Here is a 25,993-nt window from a genome sequence, read left to right on the forward strand (position 1 = left end):
GCATTATTAGTTGTTTTTTTTTTTCTTGGTTATTAAATTCCTCTCAAACTGTTCTATATTCTTTTCTCAGTCATTGGTTAGCATTGGGATTTATTATTAAGCTATACTAATATAAGATTGAATCTTTTGTTCTTCCTTTAAAGGGTATTGAAGTATTTGAGCTGCTATTGGTCAGAAATAGATTATGGAAGTAAATATTCTGTCTGCTATGTCAGCTGCAGTATTATGCAAGTTGCCAAAGATTTTGGCTTTTTTTAAAAAATAAAATATTACGTTGGAATATTGTCACCATCTCACTCTGCTTGCGTGGTGCACGAGTAATTTATTTTTCTTTTCCCTCTTTTGGTTGGTGAATTTTTCTTTCGACGTTAGTAAGGAAATGGCAAAAATGTCCTATATTTTTATGCAATTCTGATCGTTTAAATTTGTCAAAATTAAATATAATTTATCTGACTTTAAGGGAAATTGTGGATAAAACGATTTAATTAGAAGCATCAAAGGAGTCTTATCAAATCATAGAAACCTCGATAAAAAAATTACACTAAACACAAAAAATAGCAAAAGGTGCACCTCAAAAAAATTGCGTCACATTCTAACGAATGGAACAAAAATCGCAAAAATTGAACCTTTGAATTTGAGTTCCCGTTAACTGGTGTTCGTTCTTCACAATTTTCATCAAATCTAACAGAGAGTTTGTTAAATATTTGGAATAAACCAAAAGTATTTACTTTTAATAAACTTAGAGGACCCAAATCACTCGAGAGTTCATTTAAGAAATTACTTTGAGCCTACCTCAAATATAAGGGACTATTTTTGTTATTTTTCTCGATGCTAATTAGAGAAAAAAGATATTCCTTTCCTTTTGGAAAAAAAAAAAACCAATAAAATGAAAAATGCTATAGTCAAAATCACTTAAGTTTAGTTTCAAGCTTATGATAAAATAGACATTAAATCTAACTTAATACTAAAATTTAGTTTAAGTGGTAAAGATTGTCAAAAATAATATGAGGAGACTCCTCCCCAGGTGGCTCAACATTTGGTAATTCAACATCAAGGTTGTGCCTGGCCTTGAATCTTGATATCATTCTAACATAATAGACAATTCAATCCCAATAATGATTAAATGATATTGCAGATCATGCAAAGTAAAACATGAGATTCTTATATAATAGCTGAAAATATATCAAAGAAAGAACTAATCAATTCCTAAAATAATACAAATGTAATACTGTCACGTATGATGAGCATCATTAGTGTATTCCCCCACCCCATTTTTGGGACATTTTGAAGTTGAGCTTTAGCATAAAATTTTCATTTCTCTCATTCAGTGGCTTGAATAAGAATTCTTCAAATCTGCTAATTGATTTTCAGAAACAAAAGTCAAAACCAGTATCATAGTGCTGTTGATAACATCTAATGAATAAGTGGAAGTGTTTAAGAAGTGTTTTATGATTATTCCAATGTTGATAAATTCTACAATAAGCTTGAAGTTGGCATTTTTTGAGGTACATGACGAATTCATTTTAATAGGATTAAAATACTTCTTAATATAGTTTCTTTTTAGACTATTCCAATTATTTTTTGTCCTCCTTATTTAAGAACAACGGACATTAGAAATGCTACGTTGTATGCTCAATCATTTAGTGGGTTTGCACCCAAATATAAATAAATTGTGGATGCTCTTCTAAAGCATACTCTTTATTCGACCCACTAACCAATGTCGGATATTTGCTTTCTTAATCATTTTCTTTGTTATTCTCATGATAGTATTTGGAGTGTTAAAACTTACTGAGCATTGGATGGATGTTTATATCAAAGTATTATAGTTAAGTAATGATAATTTTTAAAGATGGGGTGTAGTGTGAATTGAGAAAATGACGGGAAATAAAATGGAGAAAAATTAAATTTGAATAAAGTTTCGTCCCTCATTGGAAATGGTGCATTTGAAAGAGTTGATAAAAGAGTCTCGTCTCACGCCGTCGTCATAGCTCGGCTCGAGTTCAGATCTATGGGGAAATGGTGCATTTAGTATATAAATTTGAATACATGAATAACAAGTAATTGGACGTAACATAGTCTGGGGGAAATGGTGCATTCAATATAGTCTAGGGGAAATGGTGCATTCAGTATAAAAATTTTGAATACAGATATAACAGATAATTTAACTTAACATAGTTAAGTGAGAATAATATACATATATTGGTTAAATTAACATGATTAAGTGAGAATAATATATGTGTTATGCATATATATTGGTTCACTATATTGGAATTTCAATTTAATTTTGGTTTAATTCTTAACACTAAAATTTTGAAAAGTAATTGAAAGGTAATTCTCAAGAAAAATTATTTATTTGGGTTTTCACATAATGCAACGGCAATGCCTTCCCACTGGGTGATCACTTTTATTATGTTATACACAAACAAGTACAGAGAAGCATTATTATGCTATTATTTGAAAAGCTAAAGGGACATTGCATTGCTGATCGAAACACACGGAATTACAATACTAAAAAAGAGTTTAAATTATGTATCTTGATAATATAAAAATAATTTATGTCATTTGCATGATGAACACATTTTAATCTTTGTGGTAAATATTAATTACTTGATAATATGATAAAAAATAATAGGAGTAATTAATTTAGCATTATAAGTTAAACTGTAATGATAGGCATAGAAAATTATCATTACGTTATGAGTCCTTAAATCCTAGTATTAAAAAGACCGTATGGTCGACCTTCAACTTTTTTTTTTTGTTAAGTAACTGATTTTATTTACCAAGTAATAATTACAAAGCACAAAGTCCAAATAAGCAGAACTGGACAAGGTCCCAGCCTTACCTTGCTTATCAGACATCTTTAACTTCTAAACATATACTAAACTAAACTTCTACTTAGTCACCTGGATAGTAGTTTAGATCGTGTAGTTGCCCAGACAGCCTAGTCCACTTGGAGCCTCTACAATGTACTTCTTGAATTATAGTTCGAATCAGTGTATGCACAGTTCTCCTTCTACCTTGGAAAATCCTATTATTCCTCTCCTGCCAAACATAATAAATACATCCTGCCAAAGTCATCTGATAGTATATCTCCGCCTTCGAATTCCTTCCTCTACAATGTGATAGAGCCCATGCCAATTCTTGTTGCCAAGCTAGTGCAGTTCTAGGAATTCCTTGCCATAACAGCAACTTATTCCACACTTGTACAGAAAAAGAACAAGTGAAAAACAAATGCTCACAACTTTCCTCAGAATCATCGCACAATGCACAGCTGGTATCTTCAGTACAACCCCAATTAGCAAGCCTATCTCGAGTTAGCAGTCTGCCCCATATTGCTAAGAATAGGATGAATATCCACCTAGGTGTACCTCTGTTATTGCACACTAATCTCTTCCATGGTACTCCTTGGAAGTCTCCTCTAAGCTTCATGTAAACTGCTTTGATGGAGAATTGTTCCCATGCCACCAAGTCAGCTTCAAGTTGTCCAATATGCTCCATATGCTTTGTGGCTTTCAGAATCTTCTTGATTACCCATGATGCTTGGCCAGGTTGGACACCCCATATAGAACCCTGTTTGCTATAATATATGTGTACCCATTGCACCCACATTTTATCTTTTTTTCCTACATAAATTCCAAAGGAGCTTACATATAGCAGCCTGATTCCATGTTTGCATATCCAGAAAATTGAGTCCCCCTGCACTCTGTGGTTGACATAATGTTTCCCAAGCGACCAAGGCTTCTTTTGACACCTCTGACCCTCCAGTCCATAGAAAGCTCCTACAGGTGGCCTCTATCACCTTAATCAGTTTCTTTGGTAATACAAATACCTGGGACCAAAACACTTGAATAGAGAAAAGCACAGATTTAATGAGTTGTACCCTTCCAGAGTAGGATAGAAATTTAGTAGCCCAGGATTGTATCCTTTCCAGCATTTTATCAATCGAAGGTTTACATTGTATTAAGGACGTTCTTTTGGTTCTCAGATAGACACCTAAGTATCTAAATGGTAGGGTGCCCTTTGAGTAACCAAGATTGTGTAAGATTTCTGTTTGTATGTCTTCCTTTACCTCTCCAAAGTAGATAGAACTCTTCTCCACATTTTCCACAAGGCCAGATGCTTGATAAAATTCTTGGAAGCACTCATTAAGCAATAGTACTGAACCAGTATCACCCCTGCAAAACAGTAAAAGATCATCAGCAAAGCTCAATTGCACCAAGTGCATTCTTGAGCATTTTGGGTGGTAGTTGAAATTTGGGTTGTTCTTCAGTCTCTTCAAGATTCTAGTGAGGTACTCCATCACCAGTACAAACAAGAATGGTGATAGGGTCCCCTTGCCTCAGTCCCTTCTTAGCAGGAAATAAGGAACTAGGCTGCCCATCAATGATAATAGAGTATGAGACAGTTTTAATGCGAGTCATGATCCATTGGACAAACTGATCAGGGAACTGAATGCAATCAGGACTTGTTCTAAATAGGGCCATTCAACTGAATCGTAGGCTTTCTTCATGTCCACTTTGAGCATACATCTAGGTGAGATGTGTTTCCTACCATAACCTTTTACTAATTCATGACTTAGCAGAATATTATCACTAATGAATCTCCCTGGAACAAATGCAGACTAGTTTCTATCCACTAAATAGTCCATTACACCCGGTAGTCTGGTTGTGAGTACCTTTGAGATCAGCTTATATAATATTGTGCAACAAGAGATTGGTTTAAACTGAGTAATCTTTGAAGGGTTTGTCGCTTTAGGAATCAGAGTAACTGTAGTGCAATTTATGGCCTGATACATATAACTTGTTGAAAAGAATCCCAACACTACAGTGGCAATATCTGTTCCAATAGTAGGGCAAGCCTTCTTGAAAAATAGGGCATTAAAGCCATCACATCCAGGTGCTTTAAGATCACTTATATCACTAAGTGCTTGGTATACCTCTTCCCTTGTGACTGGTGCTATCAATGTCACGACCCGTCTAGGGGCCATGACGGGCACCCGGAGCTGACTACCAAGCACCACTCATTACGCTAGTCATCATAATCATCCTGGATACATGTAATTCCCAAGGCAATACATAAACATACGTAAGCCCTCACGGCTGCAAAAAGATATACAAGAATATACACTGAAGCATCCATAAGATAACAACTACCCACGCATCCGTATCTACGAGCCTCTACTAGAGTACTGGGACATAAGGACGGGACAGGATCCCGTCATACCCAAATATATACACAAAATAATATGACCATAAGTAGCACCTCCGGAGTAGTGGAATGCTCCTATAAATATACTGAGTAGCTCCTATAAATCTGGGCCGCCTCCCAGCCTACCTGTGGGCATGAACACAGCGTCCAAAAAGAAAATGACGTCAGTACGAAAAATGTACTGAGTATGTAATGCATGAATAATACTAGCATAATAAAGAAATAATCAACCATGAGGCGAAGATATAACCTGAACGTCAATTGCCTCTTAGGGCGAATACTATGCCTACTTAACTTTTAAAGGAAAACACATATTATGCATATCAAATATACCGTCATCGTTAACCCGCGTCCGGGTAACTATCGCACGCCGCCCACTAGTGGTGTCATGTCCGGCCACATAGGCACGGTGTAATCATAAGCCGCCCGCCTTAGCGGTGTCATGTCCGGCGTAATCATAAGCCGCCCGCCCGGTGCCAACTAGGCACGCGTAATCGTAAGCCGCCCGCCTTAGCGGTGTCGTGTCCGGCCAGGGCACGGTGTAATCAGCCGCACGGTGGAATCGTATGCAGCCCGCCTTCGCGGTGACATGTCCGCCATATAGGCACGTGTGTAATCTCATCATCATACACATCTCATAAAGTATGCATAAGAAATCAATTAAATACTACAACTCTATTGGGGTGACGTATGGTCGAGAACACCCAATTTCCATTATGGAGTAATCATAATCATCATACCTCACCTTGAAGGAACTAGCATCATAAGGTGGGTCTAGCAATAATGAATAACATCAAAGAATCGTATAAGGATCATTAGCTTCGTGGAAATATCATATCATACGCTTTGGAATTTCTAGACTTAGACTCATCATCATCATTGTCATATTCATAACATATCTCTTATCTCTATCTCGTAAGAAGCTCTTTATAAACATTGACTCATATTTTTCGGAATGTAAGAAGGTCATGGAAAGATAAAGGAAGTCATATCACAGGAATCATGCTTTAGAAAAGAAGGGACTAGCCTTACATACCTTTACATCTCTCCAACTTTATCAATTAAACGCTTTCCTCCAATGTTCACGATTCTACATTCAAGAGAATTCGTAATAGGATTAGATAATCGAAAACACACTTAAGCTTAAGCTAAGGCTAATGAAAATTGGGCATCATCTCCTTTGTTTATACAACTTCTCCATATAATATAACAACTCCTAAACGTCGATAATAACACCCACTATATTACAATCGATAAACTTCATTAAGTTAAACATTATTCAATTCCCAACATTCCCTTTCAAAGTTACTCATAATCATAATTGCAACACAACTTCATATTCATTCTCATATAACACTCCTTTAACATCATTTGCATCATTCACAACAAGATTACACTCATGGTATGTCAAGAACTATGACTCAAGTCAAGTTACCATTCAAGAATTCCACTATTTCCATATTTGAACTTCATACTCTACTTTCTTCCATAATCCAAGCCTTTTAACTACCCAATATTCTTAGTGACATGAATTAAATGTGAAACTCACCTTCGATCACATAGGAATGGGCTTTAGATGAAAATACTCCACTTGAGAGAAAACCCTACTTCAATACCAAAGAGATTCTTGGTTTCCACAAGCCCTATTGAACATCCTTGCACTTGATTCTAATAATTTCTTGGTGCTTACTCTTCAATTCCTTTTGGATTTATAATAATATGATATGGAGAGTATTCTAGAATTTTCAGGACTTGGAGAGAGGTGAAATCTGAAAATTATAACCAAAGGCCGAATATTTATAGCTGGGACTGGAATATTCCAGAGAGGCGATTCGACGGCAGGGCCAACAGTCCCGTCGACGTGTTGACGGTCGGTCGACTTGCCCGTCGAATTGCGCCTGCAAATTTCAGCTTGTAGAAACCTATTGACGAGGCGTTTTGACGGTCCGTCGACGCGGCGCGCCCGGTGTCCTGCGTGGTTTCCCCGATTCGGTTCGATTCCATCGATTTGATTCGTTCAACTTCTAAACCCGTAAATTGCCAGGAATACCTGCTGGTACATTTGTACACAGAGTAAGGCACTTTCTACCTTAACTTTCTCCAACGAGCTTCCTTCTCTCCTCAAATGTCTTTGGAATCTTAATTAGAATCATTAAGTATCCCTTCTTACTTGTAGGGCATCATATACACCTTGACTTGCATTAGTCTATTCATCGCACAACATCCCGAAATTCTGAGGTGTAACAATCAACATCATTTGTTGCTTTCTGTTCAATACTGGCCCCTTTTTCATGGTGATAGTATTGATAGCTAGTAACTGATTAGCTGAAGAACCCAACAACTATTTATAGTACCCAATCACCTCATCTGCAATCTCCTGTCTGCTCATTAGTATTCCACTATTATCATTCTCCAGCCTGTTAATTCTGTCCAAAGCACATTTATTCTTCATGCTTGCAAAAAAATAAGCTGTATTTGTATCTCCCAACTTAAGCCACTAGATTCTAGATTTTTGCTGGAGAATGCTCTCTTTTATGTTCATCCACTTTTCTAGCTGCTATCTAGTTAGCTTCTCATATTGCACTATCTCCTCAGGTTGCCTTGCAGTATTCATGTGCTCTTGTATGTGTTGAAGTTTCTCTCTGTAGTGCTTGATCTTTCCTTCAACCCCTCCCCCTCCACATAATGAGTTGAGTTAAGTTGTTTCATTCCTTGCTTTATAAATTTCATTTTATGCCAAACTGTCTTCATATTATAGGTAGCGGATTCTTCACCCCATATATCATGCACTATAGCCAAGAAATCAGTATGCCCTGCTAGATGGTTCAAGAATCTGAAAGGTTTAGGCTTGGTCTCCTCCTCTTCCACACATATGATACTTAGGGGAGCATGATCTGAGCAACCAGGTTCCATAATCAAGATTTCCACGTGATGCAGTTGCAACATCCATTCTGCATTAACTAGTCCCCTATCCAGTGTTCTATATGTGTGTCCATTTGTCCAAGTATAATCTCTACCAGTGGCTCTTATTATTGTCAACCCAGTGTCATCTAAGAAATTACTAAAATCTCTAACTTCAACCTTTTGTACAGGACTTCCAATTTGTCTATCATCTTCAGATAGGATAGCATTATAGTCTCCTATTGCTAGCCAAGGAGCTTGCATTGTAGATTGTATCTGAGTGAGATCAACCCATAAGGTTCTCCTAGCCTCTGTGGTATGGAGCCCATATACAGCAATGAATGCAAACTTCATATTCAATGTTCTCACACTGACTATTCCATGTATAAACTGTTCAGCCATGGTAATGGTCTCATAATCCACCACAGTCTTTGTCCCACATGATTAAATTCTGCCTCTAGGACTGTATGCATGATTTGCTACCCATGACCAAGTAGAATTTATTCTTTTCATTACCATAATAATATTATGCTCTTTAAGCTTGTGCTCTATAACAGCAAGCAAGCTCACTTTATTTGTTCTAATAAACATCTTGACTTCCTTTTGCCTATGCAGCTTATTCAAGCCCCTAATATTCCAAGTGATCAACTTCATAAGGAAACAGAGGGATTAGGCATACCAGTGCTCCCTACCAAGCTTCCTTGTCCACTCACCAGCCCTCCTGGTTGACTAGTAGTACATTCTTGAGCTCCAACTATAATTGGTTCTGCAGGCTGGGTTCCCAATATAGTAAATTCATTTTGAGTCCTGACAACCTGAACACCTACTAATGTGTTTTGTGGGCTCTTGGCAGCTACCTTGCCTTTGGCTTGAGCCCACTCCTCACCTTCCTTGGTCTGTCCATCACCCTATACCATCTTGCTCATCTCTGGCTTACCTGGGGCCTGATTTTTATGTTGCCAAGCAGTGTTAGGGACGCACTGCTTATGTTTAGCCCCTGGTGCTCTATGTTGTACCTTCTTTACCCCTCCTTCTTTCAGTTCATCTGGTTTAGGCCCTGGTTTGTATTCAACTGGTTTACATTTATGGCCTATAACAAAGCATGTTGGACAAAATTGTGGTACCCAGTCATACTCAACCTCCTGCATAAACTCCTTTCCATTAGGATCTTCCACTTTGATAATGGTTGGAAGGTGTCTAGTGATATCTATCTCAATGAGTACTCGTGCATATGATATGCGTTCAATCTGTGAGGTGCACTCATCTGCATATAATGGTACCCCCAGTCGAATACTTATTCTACTCAACGTTCTCATTCCCCAGCAGTTCAAAGGTAGATGAGGGAATTTGACCCATACAGGTATAGTTTGCAGGACTTCTTTGTTGAGATCAAAGTGTGTTGTCCATTTTTTTATTACTAGGGGCCTATTGTTTAACATAAGGGGTCCCTATTATAACACCTTATCACGATCATCCATACAAGTGAAACGAGCTAAGAAATAGCCATCATTATGATAGAATACCTTTGGTTTGCTTGCAAAATTCCATTGACCCGCAATAAAGCGTTCCATAGCTCCACTGGAAGGATCAGCTCCTACCACATAGATGATTAAGGCCTGGCTCCAATGTACTGTCTCCTGTTCTATCTCTTCCTTGCATAAAGTAACCACTGGCTCTCCATTCTTAATTGTTGGAGGAATGAATGTCAAGCTCATACCCTTCTTTGCCATCCTATTCTCCTGAAACAGCTTTGTCCACTCCTTCTTCTCAGGTACCGCAGTTGGAATTTCAGGAAATAGCTCCCGTTGTCGTTGAGTTCCATTCGAGTCCTGACCCGGGCCGTGTGACTCGGATCCTCCTATCGCAGGTACAGCAAGTTCCCCCATCTCAATTGAAATTGGGCATTCATCATTTGGCGCAGTATTTTCTGGATTCCCTTGTGTTTCGATTATATTGCTAGATATATGTTGAATCTCAGTAGATTTTGTAGAAACTCGTGGAGTTGGCAGTGGCGGCCACTGTTCTACTGGTGTTTTCACCTGGGCCGGCGAAATCAAAGGTTGTTTTGTACTCACCCCCGGCATAGCGTCACCGATTGTTCCCTTTGTAACATTCCTCTTTGCTCGACCCCATCCCATAGGTAAGGGCGCACGTTAGTGAACTCTAAGGTGCGCCTAGAGAGAAGGCGTGAAGAGGATTATTTTTTTACCTTCAACTTTATTAGATAAGACCGTATAGTCGACCTCTTTATAGCACATTTCACTGTAACAACCTAACAAGCAATCTTTTTAACTGATCTTTATGTAAATTTTATTTTTTATAAAAATTTTTTTATCTTTAAAAACAATATCTATCATTATAACAGTACAAGCGTTCAGAATGATAATACAACCAACCCTGACTAAATCAACAAGCTCTTAAATGTGTCAGTAAATTTCATTTAGAAATCGAATTACAACACGTTTCAATTGAACTGGAACACATGATAGTATTTCTATTAGACATTTCAAGCTCAAATTTTGGAAAAGTTTATGTGTGTTATCAAGTGTTCATTATGTATATAAGTTAACCACTTAAAATATGTTATCTCTTTTTATTACACATGTTAGGCTCAGTTGGAATATTTTATCATGTGTTTAGATACTCTAATCAGTCGAAATATGTCGTACTTCGAGTGTCTAAATAAAATTTAAAAGTAGCGAATTTAAGGAATTGTTGATGTATTTAGCTAATATGTTTGCACGGTAAGTATATACATATACCATCTCATCTATATGGTTTTCCTAACTTAGTACTATAATATAATGGAACATCAATTTTTCTAAAGTGCTCTTTTTACACGTTTTTCCCTATTTCTTTTCACTTCATGTAAATACATTATTAACCGAGAAACACGACACCACCAAAAGAAAACAGAACTACAGAAGTGTTTGTCAAGTAGGAGTAGCAGCCATCAGAATGTCGTGTACTACCATACCCAAAAAAAAAAAATGTTGTGTATATAACTACTTCCATTTGAGGAAAAGGGAATAATCTCCATCTTACTTTAAGAAATACTTCCTCCATTTTAATTTATGTGAATTTTTTTATTGGATGAAGTTAAACGAATGAATATTTTTTAAACTTATAGTCTTAAATATGTCATAACATTTGTGTGGCTATAAAAATTTCTCTGTAAGAACAAAATGGGAAGTTCGAATTACTTTCTTCTAAATTTAGAAAATGGATGATTACATTAATTAAAACGGAGGATTAATACATAATAATTCTACCCGTTGAATCAAAATTCCAAGTAAATGGGCACGCAAGAAAATCTTGAATGACATGATATAGCGTATCAATGATCCATATTTATTGTCTAGAAAAAGCAAAACAAGTTTTTGGTGAGGAGTGTGGAACATAGAAAACGCTATTCTTTCTAGGATGCCTTTAAACTTAGGATTTGTTAAGAAGACAATATCCATGTGTGAATTGTCAATTATGTTATGCTTTTTGCCAAAATGCCTCATGTATTTTTGCCGAAAGATTTGTCTGTCTTTTTCCTAAATTTGCACCCCTCTTTTGTTATACTACTCTCTTTTTCTTGTTGGCCTTTTTCTTGAATTAATAATTCATAAAAGTTCCTCAATTTCCAATGTTTTTATGACACAGTTAATTGAAGGATTCGACCCCTTTTGTTTACTCGTTTTCTTCTTGTCGTTTACTTGAATTAACACCTCAGAGATTCTCAAATTTGTCTCCGATATCATTCAAGTGGTCTTAAAGAGCTTTTTTTAGTGTTAAAGAAATTGTTTTAGGAGGACCTACCAAGAGGTGTGATAGGTCGGTTGGGATTAAATTCTTCATCATTCACTTGAGTTTTAGAAGTCAAGCTATCGAAGAAAAATTTCTTGACAGATAACGTTTTACATTGATGAGAGATAAAAAAATAATCTCATCATTTTCTAGATTCATGGACTCAATTCAATTCAATGGAATACTTCAATCATATTATTTCCGCCAAGAATGTTTTCTAAAACTCTTTGACCTCCGAATTTGGCCAGAATGCATGCCAATCATGCGTCATGTGGAGTAGTTTAAAATCTGTCTCTTAGCTTATATATATATATAATTGCTTTTCGTAGCGATGAACTAAAAGAGATATCAATCGACAACGGTATCATTGTGAAATAAAAGATCTTAGATACTCTCTGATAGACTTATTTAGACGTGATTCAAATTATGATAGGTTTAATCAAACTTTTTAGGGTTTTTAGCCTTTGTTTAGGTGTACCCCACGAAAGTCTTATTCAAACAAAAAAAAAGTTACACGTCATTTCTTCACAATTTTATGTCATTTACAGATAAGAAAATTAAATTGAAGGACGAGGAAAGACTTTGATGACCCATTTTTAAACCTTTTGATTAGGGGATTATTTTTCTCTATTATCATCATCCCTCATGACTCATCACCGGGTGGAAGATATTGTCATTTTATAAAGAGGGGAATTCATAACTTCTTATTTTCTGCAGGATAATGCATTTGTCATTTGTTTTTTTTCAACCATTTGGGGTTATTTGGTACGTACTCAATTGTTTATAACGTTGCTATTTCTTCAATATTCATTTCGCTGTTTTTACTTTGCATTATTTTTTTGCTCAATTTGTAACCCTATAGAAAAGTGAGTTTCAGACTAATATTTCAATATCTAATCACATCTGATATAGCAATGAGATGACTTTTTTGGGACCCGTAGTCATTAAATTATTGGATCCATAGGCTGGCCACTAGTACAAATTAGCGCCAACATTTAAAACATAGATCTATATTTAATGAGGGGCTATAACATCGAGGGATAAGGAGAAAGTAACCTTGACTCTTCGTAAAAAATATACTACTCCCTCCGTCCACTTTTATAGCCTGTTTAGCCAAGCCTATAAAAACAGTTTATTTTAAAAAGTACTTTTTTCAAAAGATTTTTTGGTTAAAAGCAGTTTGTATTTAGCCAATTAATTTAAAAAGTACTTTTGAGCATCAATTAGTGTTTGACCAAGCTTTTAAAAAGTATTTTTATGTGTATTTTTCTCAAAAGTACTTTTCAAAAAAGTGCTTTTGGGCAAAAACATTTTTTTTAGCTTCTAAAATCGTCTCGCTATTTCCTCAAAAGTATTTATTTTCTCCCAAAAGTTGTCAAACACTTCACTTTTTTTAAAATAAGCATTTATTCAAAAACAATCTTTTGAGGAAAAATAAGTTTCTACTAAACAGCAGCTATTACTCATCACTTTTAACATATCAAAATAAGGCAAAAAAAAAAAAAAATCTGTTTTACCCATAGTATTAATTACTCATTTCAAATCATCTTTTACATTAAAAATATGCACTAATTAATATGGGTATCATGATAAATTAGGCACTTAATTTATTATTTCTTAAGAGGTGTGTAAAGTCCATAGTGGACAAGTAAAAGTGAACGGAGGAAGTTTTATTTAAGAGTTTATTTTATTAAATTATCCTTATTAATGGTAGTTTAAAATTTAAATTTATCTACTAATACTCTCATTAGTTTGAGAAATAGCTACTTAATAATAAGGGTAATATTTTAAAAAAACAATCAACTAATATAATTTGTTAATTGAACAAATCAAAAGCAAATTTATTTTTAGTATATCTTAAAAGTAAAAGAAACGAAGGGAGTATCAGTTTATGGCTACATATGTGAGTACCTTGAATGAGATGCGAAATTCCTTCATAAACAAACCTCATTACTTATATAATTTTTTTAAAAAAAATTAAGACTAAAGATGATTCTTTTTTACCCTAAAATGATGTTATTGTTTGTGATACTTTCTTTCTGGGGAAAGTTCACATTGTTCCCAAGAAATATTCCACTTAAGTTTGGTTAATTAATTTTAATTCTGTAGTACAGATGAAAAAATAATAGAAAGGTATCTAATAGAGTGAATGTTCTCTGACCACCAATGAAAGTGTGAGACTATTTTTCTCGTATTGTAGCCAGCATTTTACTTTTTGACTATATTAGTATTAAAAATAAAATAGTTAAATCGATTGGTTGCGGTGGGTTTCTTACGAGTGGTCCTTTGAATTTATTGGAAGCAAAACTTTCTTTTTATCATCTAATGAAATGATTCCTTCCTGGAAAGCAATAGGGTTAAAACTATCCTATGTTTTTGGGAAATTGAAGAAAGACAAAAACGTAACTCTCATTTTCACGAACTCACACTTTAATTAACTTGAGAAATTTACGTCGCTTGTCACACTTCTAAGGGTTTGCACATATTTAGCATAACTCTTAAAGTTTTGAGTCCGCAACTTAAATGACTCAAAAAGTAGTCGGAGGTACCAAAATAACCCAGTTAAAAAAAAAATACATAGCTAACCTTTGCTCACTAATTTAGTGTGCAATAGGACCAAATTGTAAATTTACAGTTAAGTTCTATTGAGCACTAAATTAGTGCGCAATTGGCCTTTAATAATCGGCCCTCCATCTTCCCCACTGATCGGTCCCTCCTTTTCCTTTACTTTTAAACAAACTCCATTAAAGTTCAACACCCGAGGTCCCACATTCCAAATACGTCGTTTTCGTGTTTTTTTAACCCGAAAGTCAATATTCTTGGTATATTCAAGGCAAGAAATAAGTTTCAAAGCTTTGATTTCGGAATAAAGCGGCGTAGAACTCGATTTCAAAAACTAAAACAACCTTCAATCTAGGTATTTCACTAAGAATTTTCTATTACATTGTTAAATATATTACTATCCTAAACATGATTATTGTGTAATAGTTGCAGATTTCGAAAAAAAAAATATTAAGCACTTTTTTTTGGGCAAATGGGGCTGTCCACTGTCCCTTTTTCGTTTTTTTTTTTAAATTTTTTATTAATTAATTGTTAATTATTTGTTAGGTAATTGTTTATTTGTTAATTTTTTATAAATTAATAGTTAATTATTTGTTAGCTAATTGTTTATTTGTTGATTATTTATTTAGTATTTGTTACTTGTCGGATTAGCTAATTGTTTATTTGTTAATAGTTTGACTAGTTAATTGTTTATTTTTTAATTATTTGTTAACTATTTGTTAATTATTTGCTAGCTAATTTTTAATATTTGATAATGAATTGTTAATCTTTATATCTTTATTTGTTAATTTATTTATTTATTTTTTAATTGTTTGATTAGTTCTAATTAGAAATCGAACATCTTTAGTTTAGGATTGAACATCCTTAGTTTAGGTTTGAAAATTTTTAGTTTAGGATTGAACATATTTAGTTTAGAATTGAACATCCTTAGTATAATTTTTCGATAAAAGATTACATAGTTAATATTACATGTTAATGATTAATTTAAAATACGTAAAAGAGATACGACACCTCCATGGATCTCGACCCCCTTCATCCGGGGCCCTTCGAGCCAGAGGTACTTCACCTACAGCAACATCATAGGTCCCAGCTAGTATGGGATGTGGATGTAGCTGCCAGCCTCTTGTTCCTTCCCCGGTTGATGGAACAAGCATGGGATATTTTAGACGCTTGGCCCCCACATCGTCGCGTCTTAGATATACTATATCAGGGCAATATCTACCGTTGTGTCGTTCCTGCTAGGATACAACATGATAGGCCTCTTGTGACGGCCATGATTGAGCGATGGCGACCGAAGACCTATACATTTCATCTCTGCACTGGTGAGGCCACCATCACCCTTCAGGATGTGGAGATCATTTACGGTCTACAGGTAGAGATGGACACGCGTTGTCTATTGAGGAGCCTCAGCAAATGTCGTCATATCGGGAGGAGTTGACTAGGCTCACTAGTTTCGTGCTTCGCAGGGTGATATGTGGGGACAGAGTAGGATGTCTACATATTCCCTCTCTACTCACTTGCGCCTCATAGACATGGAGCATCCGATTACAGAGGACACACCTCAGATGAATGTTGATCGACGTGCTCGTCTGTACCTTCTCTTCATATTCAGGGGCATCCTGTTCCCCAACACATCGGGTTCCCATGTGAGCTTGAGGTATCTGCCATTTCTGGAGCATTTAGGCAAGTTGGGATGTTACAGCTGGGGCGCTGCTATTCTGGCTTACATGTATCGAGGATTCTGTCGAGCGTTTATGGGCTCGAGGACCGATGTCGCTGCATTTTGCCCGCTTCTCCATGTAATATATTTAAGTGTGTGTAATTTTATTCTAAATATAGATTACGATGACTAATGAAACATTTTTTTAATGACCCTATCAGATATGGGCGAGGACTAGGAGGAGACTTTTTCAGCCCATAGTTGTTCACCCTCTGCTTGATTATATTGTTGAGGCAGTTCCCTACGCACGGAGATGGACACGAGGCGTAATCCGAGATGTGGATAAGCACCACAGAGTTCTCCGGTTCAGGGATCAGTTAGATCGTATGACGGCGGACACGGTAAGTTTTTTTTATTTAACATTAGTATGTTATTTTATTTTTACTATTTTAGTCTTTTATTGTTAACTCATTCAATTCTTTTTACAATCTTTTATATGGACGCCGTATGATCAGACTTTTGATTAGCTGCCGGCGTTTTGTTGGGCTAGTATGCACACGTGAGGGCGTGGTGTCCTTTGATACATATGGATATCGTTGAGGATCACGCGCCTGACTGTCACGACCCAAGTAGATAAGTCGTGACGAGTGCCCGACCTCTACTGACCAAGCACTCCTAAACTCGTACCTGAATCTCACTGAGCGACAGGGTGGCCCATATATAGTTTATAACTGAGCTATACTAACTCCTGTAAGATTAACACAATAGACTCTGCATCAAGAACTCACAACCAGCATATATATATATATATACATACGTGCCGAGGATAACAATGCAAGCCGACTAGGTCGCTACAGATGTTGTACAACAAAAATAAGAGCCGACAAGGCTACACAACATCCCAACTATATACGACTGTCTGCAAACCTCTATGAAACACGAACTGTAGAAAAGACAGGACAAGGCCCTGTCATACCCATATATCTACATGTCAAAATAGCATACCAAAAAGGACTGTAGCTCCGAGCCAAGTGGAGCGCACGCACCGTTCGCGCCTAAGTGGAAGACCCACCGAGCCGGATCGCTCGTCCGGCTACCTAAACCTGCGGGCATGAACGCAACGCCTCCCTCCCCCCCCTCGGCGGCAAAAGGGACGTCAGTACGAAACAATGTACTGAGTATGTAAGGCAAACGATAACTGAAACTGAACTGAAAACAATACAATCTGGAGGCCAAAGAATACCCTGAATATCTCACCTGACCTGTCTCATATGAAATGCAATAAAATACTATTATGTATCTCATCGACCAAGTGGCCGGTGCAATCGTAAAATCTCACCGACCCGTCGGCCGTGCAATCATCTCACCGATCCGCAGCGGCATATCGTCTCCCGACCAAGTGGCCAAAGCTAAAGAAAAAGTCTCACTGACCAAGTGGCCAAGCGAAAGAAAATATATATGTATATCATGCAGTATCTCATGCATATGCTGAAAAATACTGATATTGTAACATGTGTCTCCTATTTTTCTATAAACTCAAGGACATAGGGAGGGGACATAGCCCCTCAGAAAGAATAACATAACACTCGGAAACTATGCAACAATATGACAAGCTTTACTTGACAAATATCTAGTCATAAGATTCTTTACACTTCTACCGTATATGGAATCATGCCAAGAAAAGAAGGAACAACCTTAACATACCTGGATACTTACTTCTCGACTTTCCAACCTACCTCCTGTCTTGCGATCTACTTAAGACCATTTGTAGTCTCGTAATCTATATATAAAATCATTCATACTATTGTTAGGCTCATCATCATATGCTTGTCTTAAGCCTTCAAATTAAATTCTCTTGAAATCTGCCGAAATTCGGGCAGCTTCTCCTCTGTTTATATCCCTAGCCCGAAATCACAATACTAACAAAACAACAAAAATAGCAACACCAATATCAGCAACATCATCATCAACATCAATATGCTCAATAAGACATCCCACACGATGTTTCCCCAATGTCTCAACCAATCACTAGGCTTTACGAAGCTTTAACAACTAAATTTCCTTAGTACAATTCATAATACCCATAGTAAAGAATATTCTTACCTCAATCAAGGTTGGTAGGGCTTGAAATCTTATTTGTCTTCTGCGGCCTCCTTTGATTCGTCGAGATTCGTTATTTAGAACAAGAACTACAAGACCTTGTACGCTTCCCGAGCCTAAATCCCGGGGTTTCACTTGATTTGGGCTAAAATTCTATATAGGAAGTTGAGAGAATGTTCTAGGGGGTTAGGGAAGGTTTTGGGGGTGTTTGGATGAAAAAATAAGGGGTAAAACCCCTTTTATAATGTTCTAGGGTCGCTTGGCACCGACCTAGAATTTTCGGGTGCAGTAGCGCGCTTGTCGCACACTGTAGCTGCGCGTGTCGCGCACTATAGCTGCGTGTTTCTGCTCTGCCAGCCTGACTTGTAATGTCCATAATTCTCTACTCCGATATTGTATCGACGAGCAATTTGTTGCGTTGGAAACTAGACTTCATGAACTTCAATTTAGGCTTTTGCTTTACTTCAAAACTCCTCATATATTAAAAGATATTCTTTCCCCAAGTTGGCTCATTCTTGTCGTTCAAAGTAGTGCTCATCTTCTTCCAAAGTTATACTAACTCAACTTCTTCCACTCATTTCCTTATAAGATCTTCTGAAATTCCTCATATGCATTCTTTACTCATAAAATGTACTTAACAATGCTTCGTCCCTTATACTCCAAAGTTGTTTTACTTATCCATAGTTCAACATACTTACGCTCAAATTTGATAAGTGCTTCTCTGCAAGTACGGGGTGTAACACCGTACGCGTATTATGACAGTTCGGCCATGTACAGAATATACCTGAGGCAGTTACTTGGGAGCACGACCATTATTCGTGGGACGAGCATGCGGTCGACATTGATGCATGGGGGGCCTTTATGCAGCTCCAGGTCCAGCGTTGGGATCAGAGGATGGGGACGCTAGCAGTGGTCGAACATTCGACTCCGGTCCAGAGGTAAATGGAGTGGTACACGCGGATCACTCGCATCTTGATTGGCAACCCTGCGAGGCCTCGTACTGATGGCCGAGGATATGCAACACTCGCAGGACAATATGAGACGTTGATAAGTTTTCTTAGTCTCAATCTTAATTAATCGTGTTACGTGTTACGTTATAAATTTATTCAATCTTTAATATTTGCAAACAAATGCAGCTACGGATCGTACAGAGGATGCGCTGGGAGAGCTTGGCCCATATAGAGGCCCCCGAGACAGCGGGATATGCAACACGGATGGTTCAGCTAGCCGAGGGTGGTATGCTACCGGCACAGAAGCTCGGACGTCTCGACCGCCCTTGCTCCAGAGGTCCCGCATCAGGCAACGAGGTGGTCGTGGCCGTGGTCATGCCGGAGGTGGTGGTGTTAGGCGGGGGTGACGAGAGGGGTGGTGGGCGAGAGGTGGGGACGCGTACGGGGCCGGTGGTCGAGGTGATAGGGACAGACAGGCTGGTGGCCGGGGTAGTAGGGACAGAGGGGCTAGTCACAGAAGGGGTGGGGCCAAAGGGGTTGGTGGTCTAGTAGATGAGCCTGACGAGCATGCTCCAGTTCCTGCTCCAACGCAGCAGCTTCCGTCGACTTCAGAGATCCCGTCGACTTCTTACCGACTGTTGACTTCAGGACGACCGTCAACACCTCTATATCCGCCTGATTTATTTTCAGATCACACGTTCTAGGGTACAGCCGCCAGTTTGTCATCCACAGGGTGAGCGGCCAGTTCGTGATCTACAGGGTGGCACGGAGCTGAACTTCGAGTCCTTATTCGAGGACTTCGACATGTTTGAGAGCCAAGATGTAAGTGTTTAAAATAATTATTTTAACAAATTAAAATATTTTTAATAATTATTATATAATTTTTTACTTCTTAGATTCCAGCTCCAGCTCCGGCACCATCTACATCTCTGGCTCTGGGGCCCGCTCAGGAGACAGCTGAGGAGGCCCTCTCACTAGCCATCCCAAGAGCCCGTCGACACACAGGTTTGATTTTTTACAATAAAACAATGTAGTAATTATTGTTTATATGTTATTCCATATCTAGTTTAGAATAAATCTAAATAAAATTGTTTATGTGTTATTTCAGGTTCATTCTTCTGCACCTGTGGATCCGACTCCTGCTGAGATTGGGTCATCTCCTAAAGCTCACATTTCGGCCATCGTCGTCTCTCATAAGAAGCATATTTTGAACAAGCCCCCAAGGAAGGGAATGAAGATTATGGTGAGAGTGGTGGGGTTCGCCTTAGGCCTACGGTTATTCTAAAGGCTTCCACATATGGGACCTAGGGGGGATGGAGATTGTGTATTTGTAAATAAAATGTACATTTTATGTTAATTTTTTTTTTTGGTATTATTTTCTTAATAATAATTAGTTATCTTAGTTTTTATTGTCATTTAATAATAACTCCTGGGACGTCCTAAATTAATCAAAATCCTATAAAATAAAACACTTAAACCTAAAGATAACAAGTTTCCAAACAAACAAAAATTACTTCGGGGCACTTTACAACCCCTAAAATGACAATCCAAATGTTGAGCCTACATTATTGTTCGCAGAAAAAGATATCGTAGTTCTATATGAAATATTGATATTCCGGCGTTTTGAAACATGACTAATCTTTGGTCAAAGTACGTAAAAAAACGTGAATTTCAAAACTTTGGGTAATGAACAAAAGGTCATTTTATTAAAGACCTATTGCGCACTAATTTAGTGCGCAATAAGACTTAACTGTAAATTTACATTTTGGTCCTGTTGCGCACTAAATTAGTGTGCAAAGGTTAGTTATGTAACTTTTTTTTTACTGGGTTATTTTGGTACCTCCGACCACTTTTTGGGTCATTTAAGTTGCGGACTCCTTAAAGTTCCTCAAAAATAGCAGTGTTTAATACCTTTTTAAAAATATTAGAAAGTAAAACGTATGGGTAATTAGAAGATGTAAAAGTTAATATCCCACTAAACTAAGGATTCAGTTATATTCTCCAACTGTTTATCATCTTTCCTCTCTCCTCTTTAACTCATAACTCCCTTAATTCTCTTAATCACTATGAAACTAAAACAAATATTATTTAGTTTATCCTCAAAATTATACTTTGTATTTATAATTTATTATACAATGTATAATAAAATTATACGAGATATATCTAATTTATTATAAAAGGTGTAACAAATTCATATGAATATTACTTTTGTCTTCTATTGCATTCGAAAATAACACTTGCATATTCATAATATATTTATAGAATAAATAAAGATTCATGTTATATTTTTAGTATATTTCTTGTCTAAACGTATTATATATATATTTGTAGTATATTTCTTGTATAAAATTTATACTCATTACATATAAATTTTACACATACATATTCAAGATATATTTATGTTATAAAATTTATTATAATTGGTATAAATGTTATATGTATATTCAATATGATCTTTTACCTTCTTCTGGCTTTGATTTGTTGAATTTCTTCAGCTAACTGCCTCTACGGGGATGTAAATTGTAAATTAACTTTTTTAGAATGTATTATCCCATTTTTAGATGTATTATGTTTGTGAACAGATTTATAGCCTGTTTGGTCAAGCTTACAGATTTATAGCCTGTTTGGTCAAGCTTCTAAAAACAGCTTATTTTAAAAAGTATTTTTTTCAAAAGTACTTTTCAAAAAAACTTTTTGGCTAAAAGTGTTTTGGCCAATTAATTTAAAAAGTACTTTTGAGCAGCAATTAGTGTTTGGCTAAGCTTTTAAAAAGTGCTTCTATGTGTATTTTTCTCAAAAGTAATTTTCAAAAAAGTGCTTTTGGGCAAAAGCTATTTTTTTTTAGCTTCTAAAAAACTGCTTCTGCAACTCTCCAGAAGCACTTATTTTCTCCCAAAAGCTTGGCCAAACAACTCACTTTTTTTAAAATAAGCACTTATTGAAAAAATAAGTACTTTTGGGGGAAAAATAAGTTTGGCCAAACAGGTTATTAGAAGATTAAAGTTTTGAGCTAAAAAATAGGATAGAAAAGCTTGGAGGTAGTTATACGTGTTTACTTCTACTGGGATTCCTTTAATTTAGGAATCATTTGTCGTATTGTCAATATTAGTTGCCATGGGATGATAATTAATTAATGCTGCTATGATTGTGTTGTAAATAATGAACAATTATGTTTTTTTGTACCATTAAGGTTACAGTGAAATAAATAGGATTGCTCCATTGTTAATTAAAGGACTCAGATTTGAGTTTGGGAGATAGAAATAGGAAATGTTTTCCTGTTTAATTTGTCTTACATGGCGCGAATCGAATTAGTTGGTACCCTAAAGAGGATATCAGATTGTCAGTTTTCTGTTTCTTTTTATCTATCTTTGTAACTTACGGACCTTTTAGACCACAGTCCAAGGATTCTTTTGAGCAAATTGAAATTTTTATGAGAAAACGTTGCGGCACGTTCTAAAATTTTATAATGGTTAGACGACAATCTAATATTCAGGGCCGGCCAGAGGGCCAAGCCACTAAAGCTGGGGCTTTAGGCCCCAAAGTTTAGGGGCCCTAAAATTTTTTTTTTCATTCGATATTCGGTACATGCATTGAATTTCCCCATTAATTCGATTTCGAGAAACGCGAGGCCGATTAAAGAGGGAAGCGCTTCCTAGAAAAAAAGAAAATCATTCTGAGACTCAAACCCAAGACCTCTAGTTAAGGGAGAATGAAGCCTAATTTTTATCTATAATAGATTTATAGGTTAATTTTTCTTTTAAAAATTATTAAGCAAATAAGGCCTCCCGTTAAAGTTGGTTGTCGGCCACTGGTCTTATTGAGCTGCCCCCGCTAATATTTTGTCGATTTTAAGGACTATATTTGCACAACTTTTAAAAATAGAGACAAAATTGAAATGATAACCTAAAAAGGTACATTTGCGTAAATAACCGATACCCTACAACGCGTAGGAAACCAATTGTTTTTAGAAGGAAGGTTTTTTTCACTCAATTTCCTTTCATACTTTCTACAAAATCAGACAAAGAAAAGAAAATAATACTAGATAAAACTTTGACCTACTAATTAACAAGTCAAGATCAGCATCTTGGGACCAAAAGGTCATAATTTTAAATCCCATTAAAGTGTCAACTTCTATCCAATTCATAAGTTATTATGTTTTCTACTAATGTGCGTTAGGTGTATCAATTTGTACTAGTTGATGCTATTATGAATATAGTTGATTAAAAAAGGAAAGAAAAGTTGATTTCTCTATTAACTTTCTCAACTTTCTTGGTTCTTTTACCCTTTTTCTTTCTACTTAATTGAAAAGTCGACACGTTTCATTTCTATTAAAGTGGAATTATTAAAAATATCTCATCTTGAAAATTTGCTTATAGACATCTATCTCTACTCTCTAATTATCAAGATAAAGACTTTCACTCGTGAATTATTCCTCTAATTTATTTTGTTCTTAATCGAAAGGGTTAAGAACTGTGAAAACTATTTTCACCTTTTCATTGTTGCACTAAACATTATGGTGAGTGTTGGTCTATATTTGTTTCCATGATTTGACATTGCAAAAGTGGGAATTGCCTTTTTTTTTTTTTGGGAAAACTATTTGTTTTCCAATTAGCTTGTAAATATCTCAATTGTTGAATAAAAGTTGTTAGCATCCTCAGAAAAAAGAGAGGCGGTACTACTAAAAAATCTCTATTTTTCCGCTGAATTTTTCACTGAAAAAGTCAGTGGCTGTTTCCCACTAAATAGTAGTATTAAGAAATTTCCTAACGTTTCAATGAGAACCTATTTCCCACCATGCGTTTTTCCAGTGAGCTGGTATGATGAGAATAAGGTGGGAAAATCGTATTCTATAACACAAATTTCTCACTAAATGTCAATGGGAAAAACACCTATTTCTGATAGTGAGAAAAGAAACACCAAAAAAAAAAAAAGGGTTGATGTAGATTAAAGTCTGAAAAATATTTGTCCCAAGAAGTGTTGCCTTGAGATTTCAAGACAAAAATTGATAAGTATTTCCAACTATGCTCTTAGCATTAAAGAAATAGCCCTTTCTAATATTACTTAATTATCAAAAAGCATCTAATAAGCAAGAATGATTAGTAATCTCCACATTGATTTTTATTAATTTCTTAACACACTTATTTTGGGACCGGGGGGGGGGGGGGGGTATACAGTAGTTAGTAAGATATGGAGTATATGCTACTGCAAGTTGGTCAACATAAATGAGGTGCACCAACTTGAAATTGACACTATGATCTGAAATATGGACAAAGAAAGTGGTAATGCTTTGATCACACGTGGAACTACATGTGTGCTTGAATTTCAATAAAACTCAACGGGCAATGGCATGCCCTTTTTTTTTTTTTTTTTTTGAAAGAGAAAAGTGTTTACATATATTAAAAAACTTCAGATTTAACTCTGATTAAGCCCTTTTATAATATTGAGGATTGTATAGACCATTATTTAGTATATTAAAATGAAAAAGTAAATACGTAAAGAAGGGGATATGTGACCTTAAGTGAGAATTGGACATACCCAATCTTTTTGAGTTCTGCCCGCTAGATCTGTGAAGGAAAGATATTAAAGCCTAATATATTAAATTTTGAAAAATTGATATAAATATCCCTCTACTAAAGTAATAGCCAGAAAATATACATTAATTTATAATGTATATAAAATATACTTTTTTTATACAAAATAGTGTATATTATTTGTATATTTGCCTAATGAATATAATTAATAATGGCTTGACCGGCCAAATGTGTAACTTCCCCTATATTTTATGGATTCAAATATTTAACGTCTTGTACCTCATTGCTGACATTGTGCTTTCAAGTGAAAATTACTATCTAACTTTGCTGTATGAACGGGAAGCCCAAGCGTAAACAACCGATACCCTACATCGCGTGGGAAACCAATCTTTTTTAGAAGTAAGTTTTTTTTTATTTTTTTATTTTTACTCAATTTCCTTTCATACTTTCTACCAAATCAGACAAAGAAAAGAAAATAATAATTGATAAAACTTTGACCTACTAATTAACAAGTCAAGATCAGAATCTTGAGACCAAAAGATCATAATTTTAAATCCCATTAAAGTGTCAACTTGAATCCAATTCATAAGTTATTATGTTTTCTACTAATTATGTTTTCTACTAATGGGCGTTAGGCAGGGGCGAATTCATGTGTAAAATATGAGTCACTCGGTATATTATGTATATAATCCTTAAAATCTATCTAATTGTAATTGAAGGAACACATGGTCAACTAGACTGAGTGGAGCACTGGTTAAGTACTGGGTTTAATTCCTTAAGATTGTGGGATCAAAATAAACCTGTTAACCGGTTTGAATCGGACCGGACCGGTAACCGGTTAACAAACCGGCCGGTTTCCGGTTCAAAAATCGGAACCGGCCACCGGTTCCGGTTTACCGGTTAAATAACCGAAACCGGACCGGTCCGGTTCAAAAGTGTCCAAAACCTCTTTTTTTTTTTTTTGTATATTATATATATATATATATATTATAGTATTTATTAGTATATTGTAGGTATATTTACATATGTTATATTTATTTATAAGTAAGGTTTATATATTTACCGACTTATATACAAAGTTATATAACTTATATATATATATATATATATATATATATATATATATATATATATATATATACATATATGTATATATATATATTAAGTTATATGCTTAAGTTATACTACATATACCTAAAATATACTAAGAATATACTTATATATATCAATATACTTAAGTTATATATATATGTTTAAGTTATATGTATACTATATATACTTATATA

General features: G+C 35.8%; 2 protein-coding genes across 2 annotated transcripts; one reads left to right on the forward strand and one right to left on the reverse strand.

Moving 5' to 3' along the window:
* Window positions 1-7,818: 7,818 nt before the first annotated feature.
* LOC132061497 (uncharacterized) lies at window positions 7,819-8,511 on the reverse strand. The gene has a single exon (XM_059454299.1). It carries the CDS (start codon window positions 8,509-8,511, stop codon window positions 7,819-7,821), a length of 693 nt encoding a protein of 230 aa, XP_059310282.1.
* A 6,970-nt stretch (window positions 8,512-15,481) lies between these two features.
* Window positions 15,482-20,322, forward strand: LOC132061498 (protein MAIN-LIKE 2-like). Its single transcript, XM_059454300.1, has 6 exons — window positions 15,482-15,838; window positions 15,933-16,265; window positions 16,348-16,527; window positions 19,867-19,998; window positions 20,073-20,181; window positions 20,285-20,322. The coding sequence occupies exons 1-6, from the start codon at window positions 15,482-15,484 to the stop codon at window positions 20,320-20,322; spliced, it is 1,149 nt and encodes a 382-aa protein (XP_059310283.1).
* Window positions 20,323-25,993: the final 5,671 nt, after the last annotated feature.

This window comes from Lycium ferocissimum, chromosome 6, assembly GCF_029784015.1.
Source record: "Lycium ferocissimum isolate CSIRO_LF1 chromosome 6, AGI_CSIRO_Lferr_CH_V1, whole genome shotgun sequence".
Lineage (NCBI taxonomy): Eukaryota > Viridiplantae > Streptophyta > Magnoliopsida > Solanales > Solanaceae > Lycium > Lycium ferocissimum.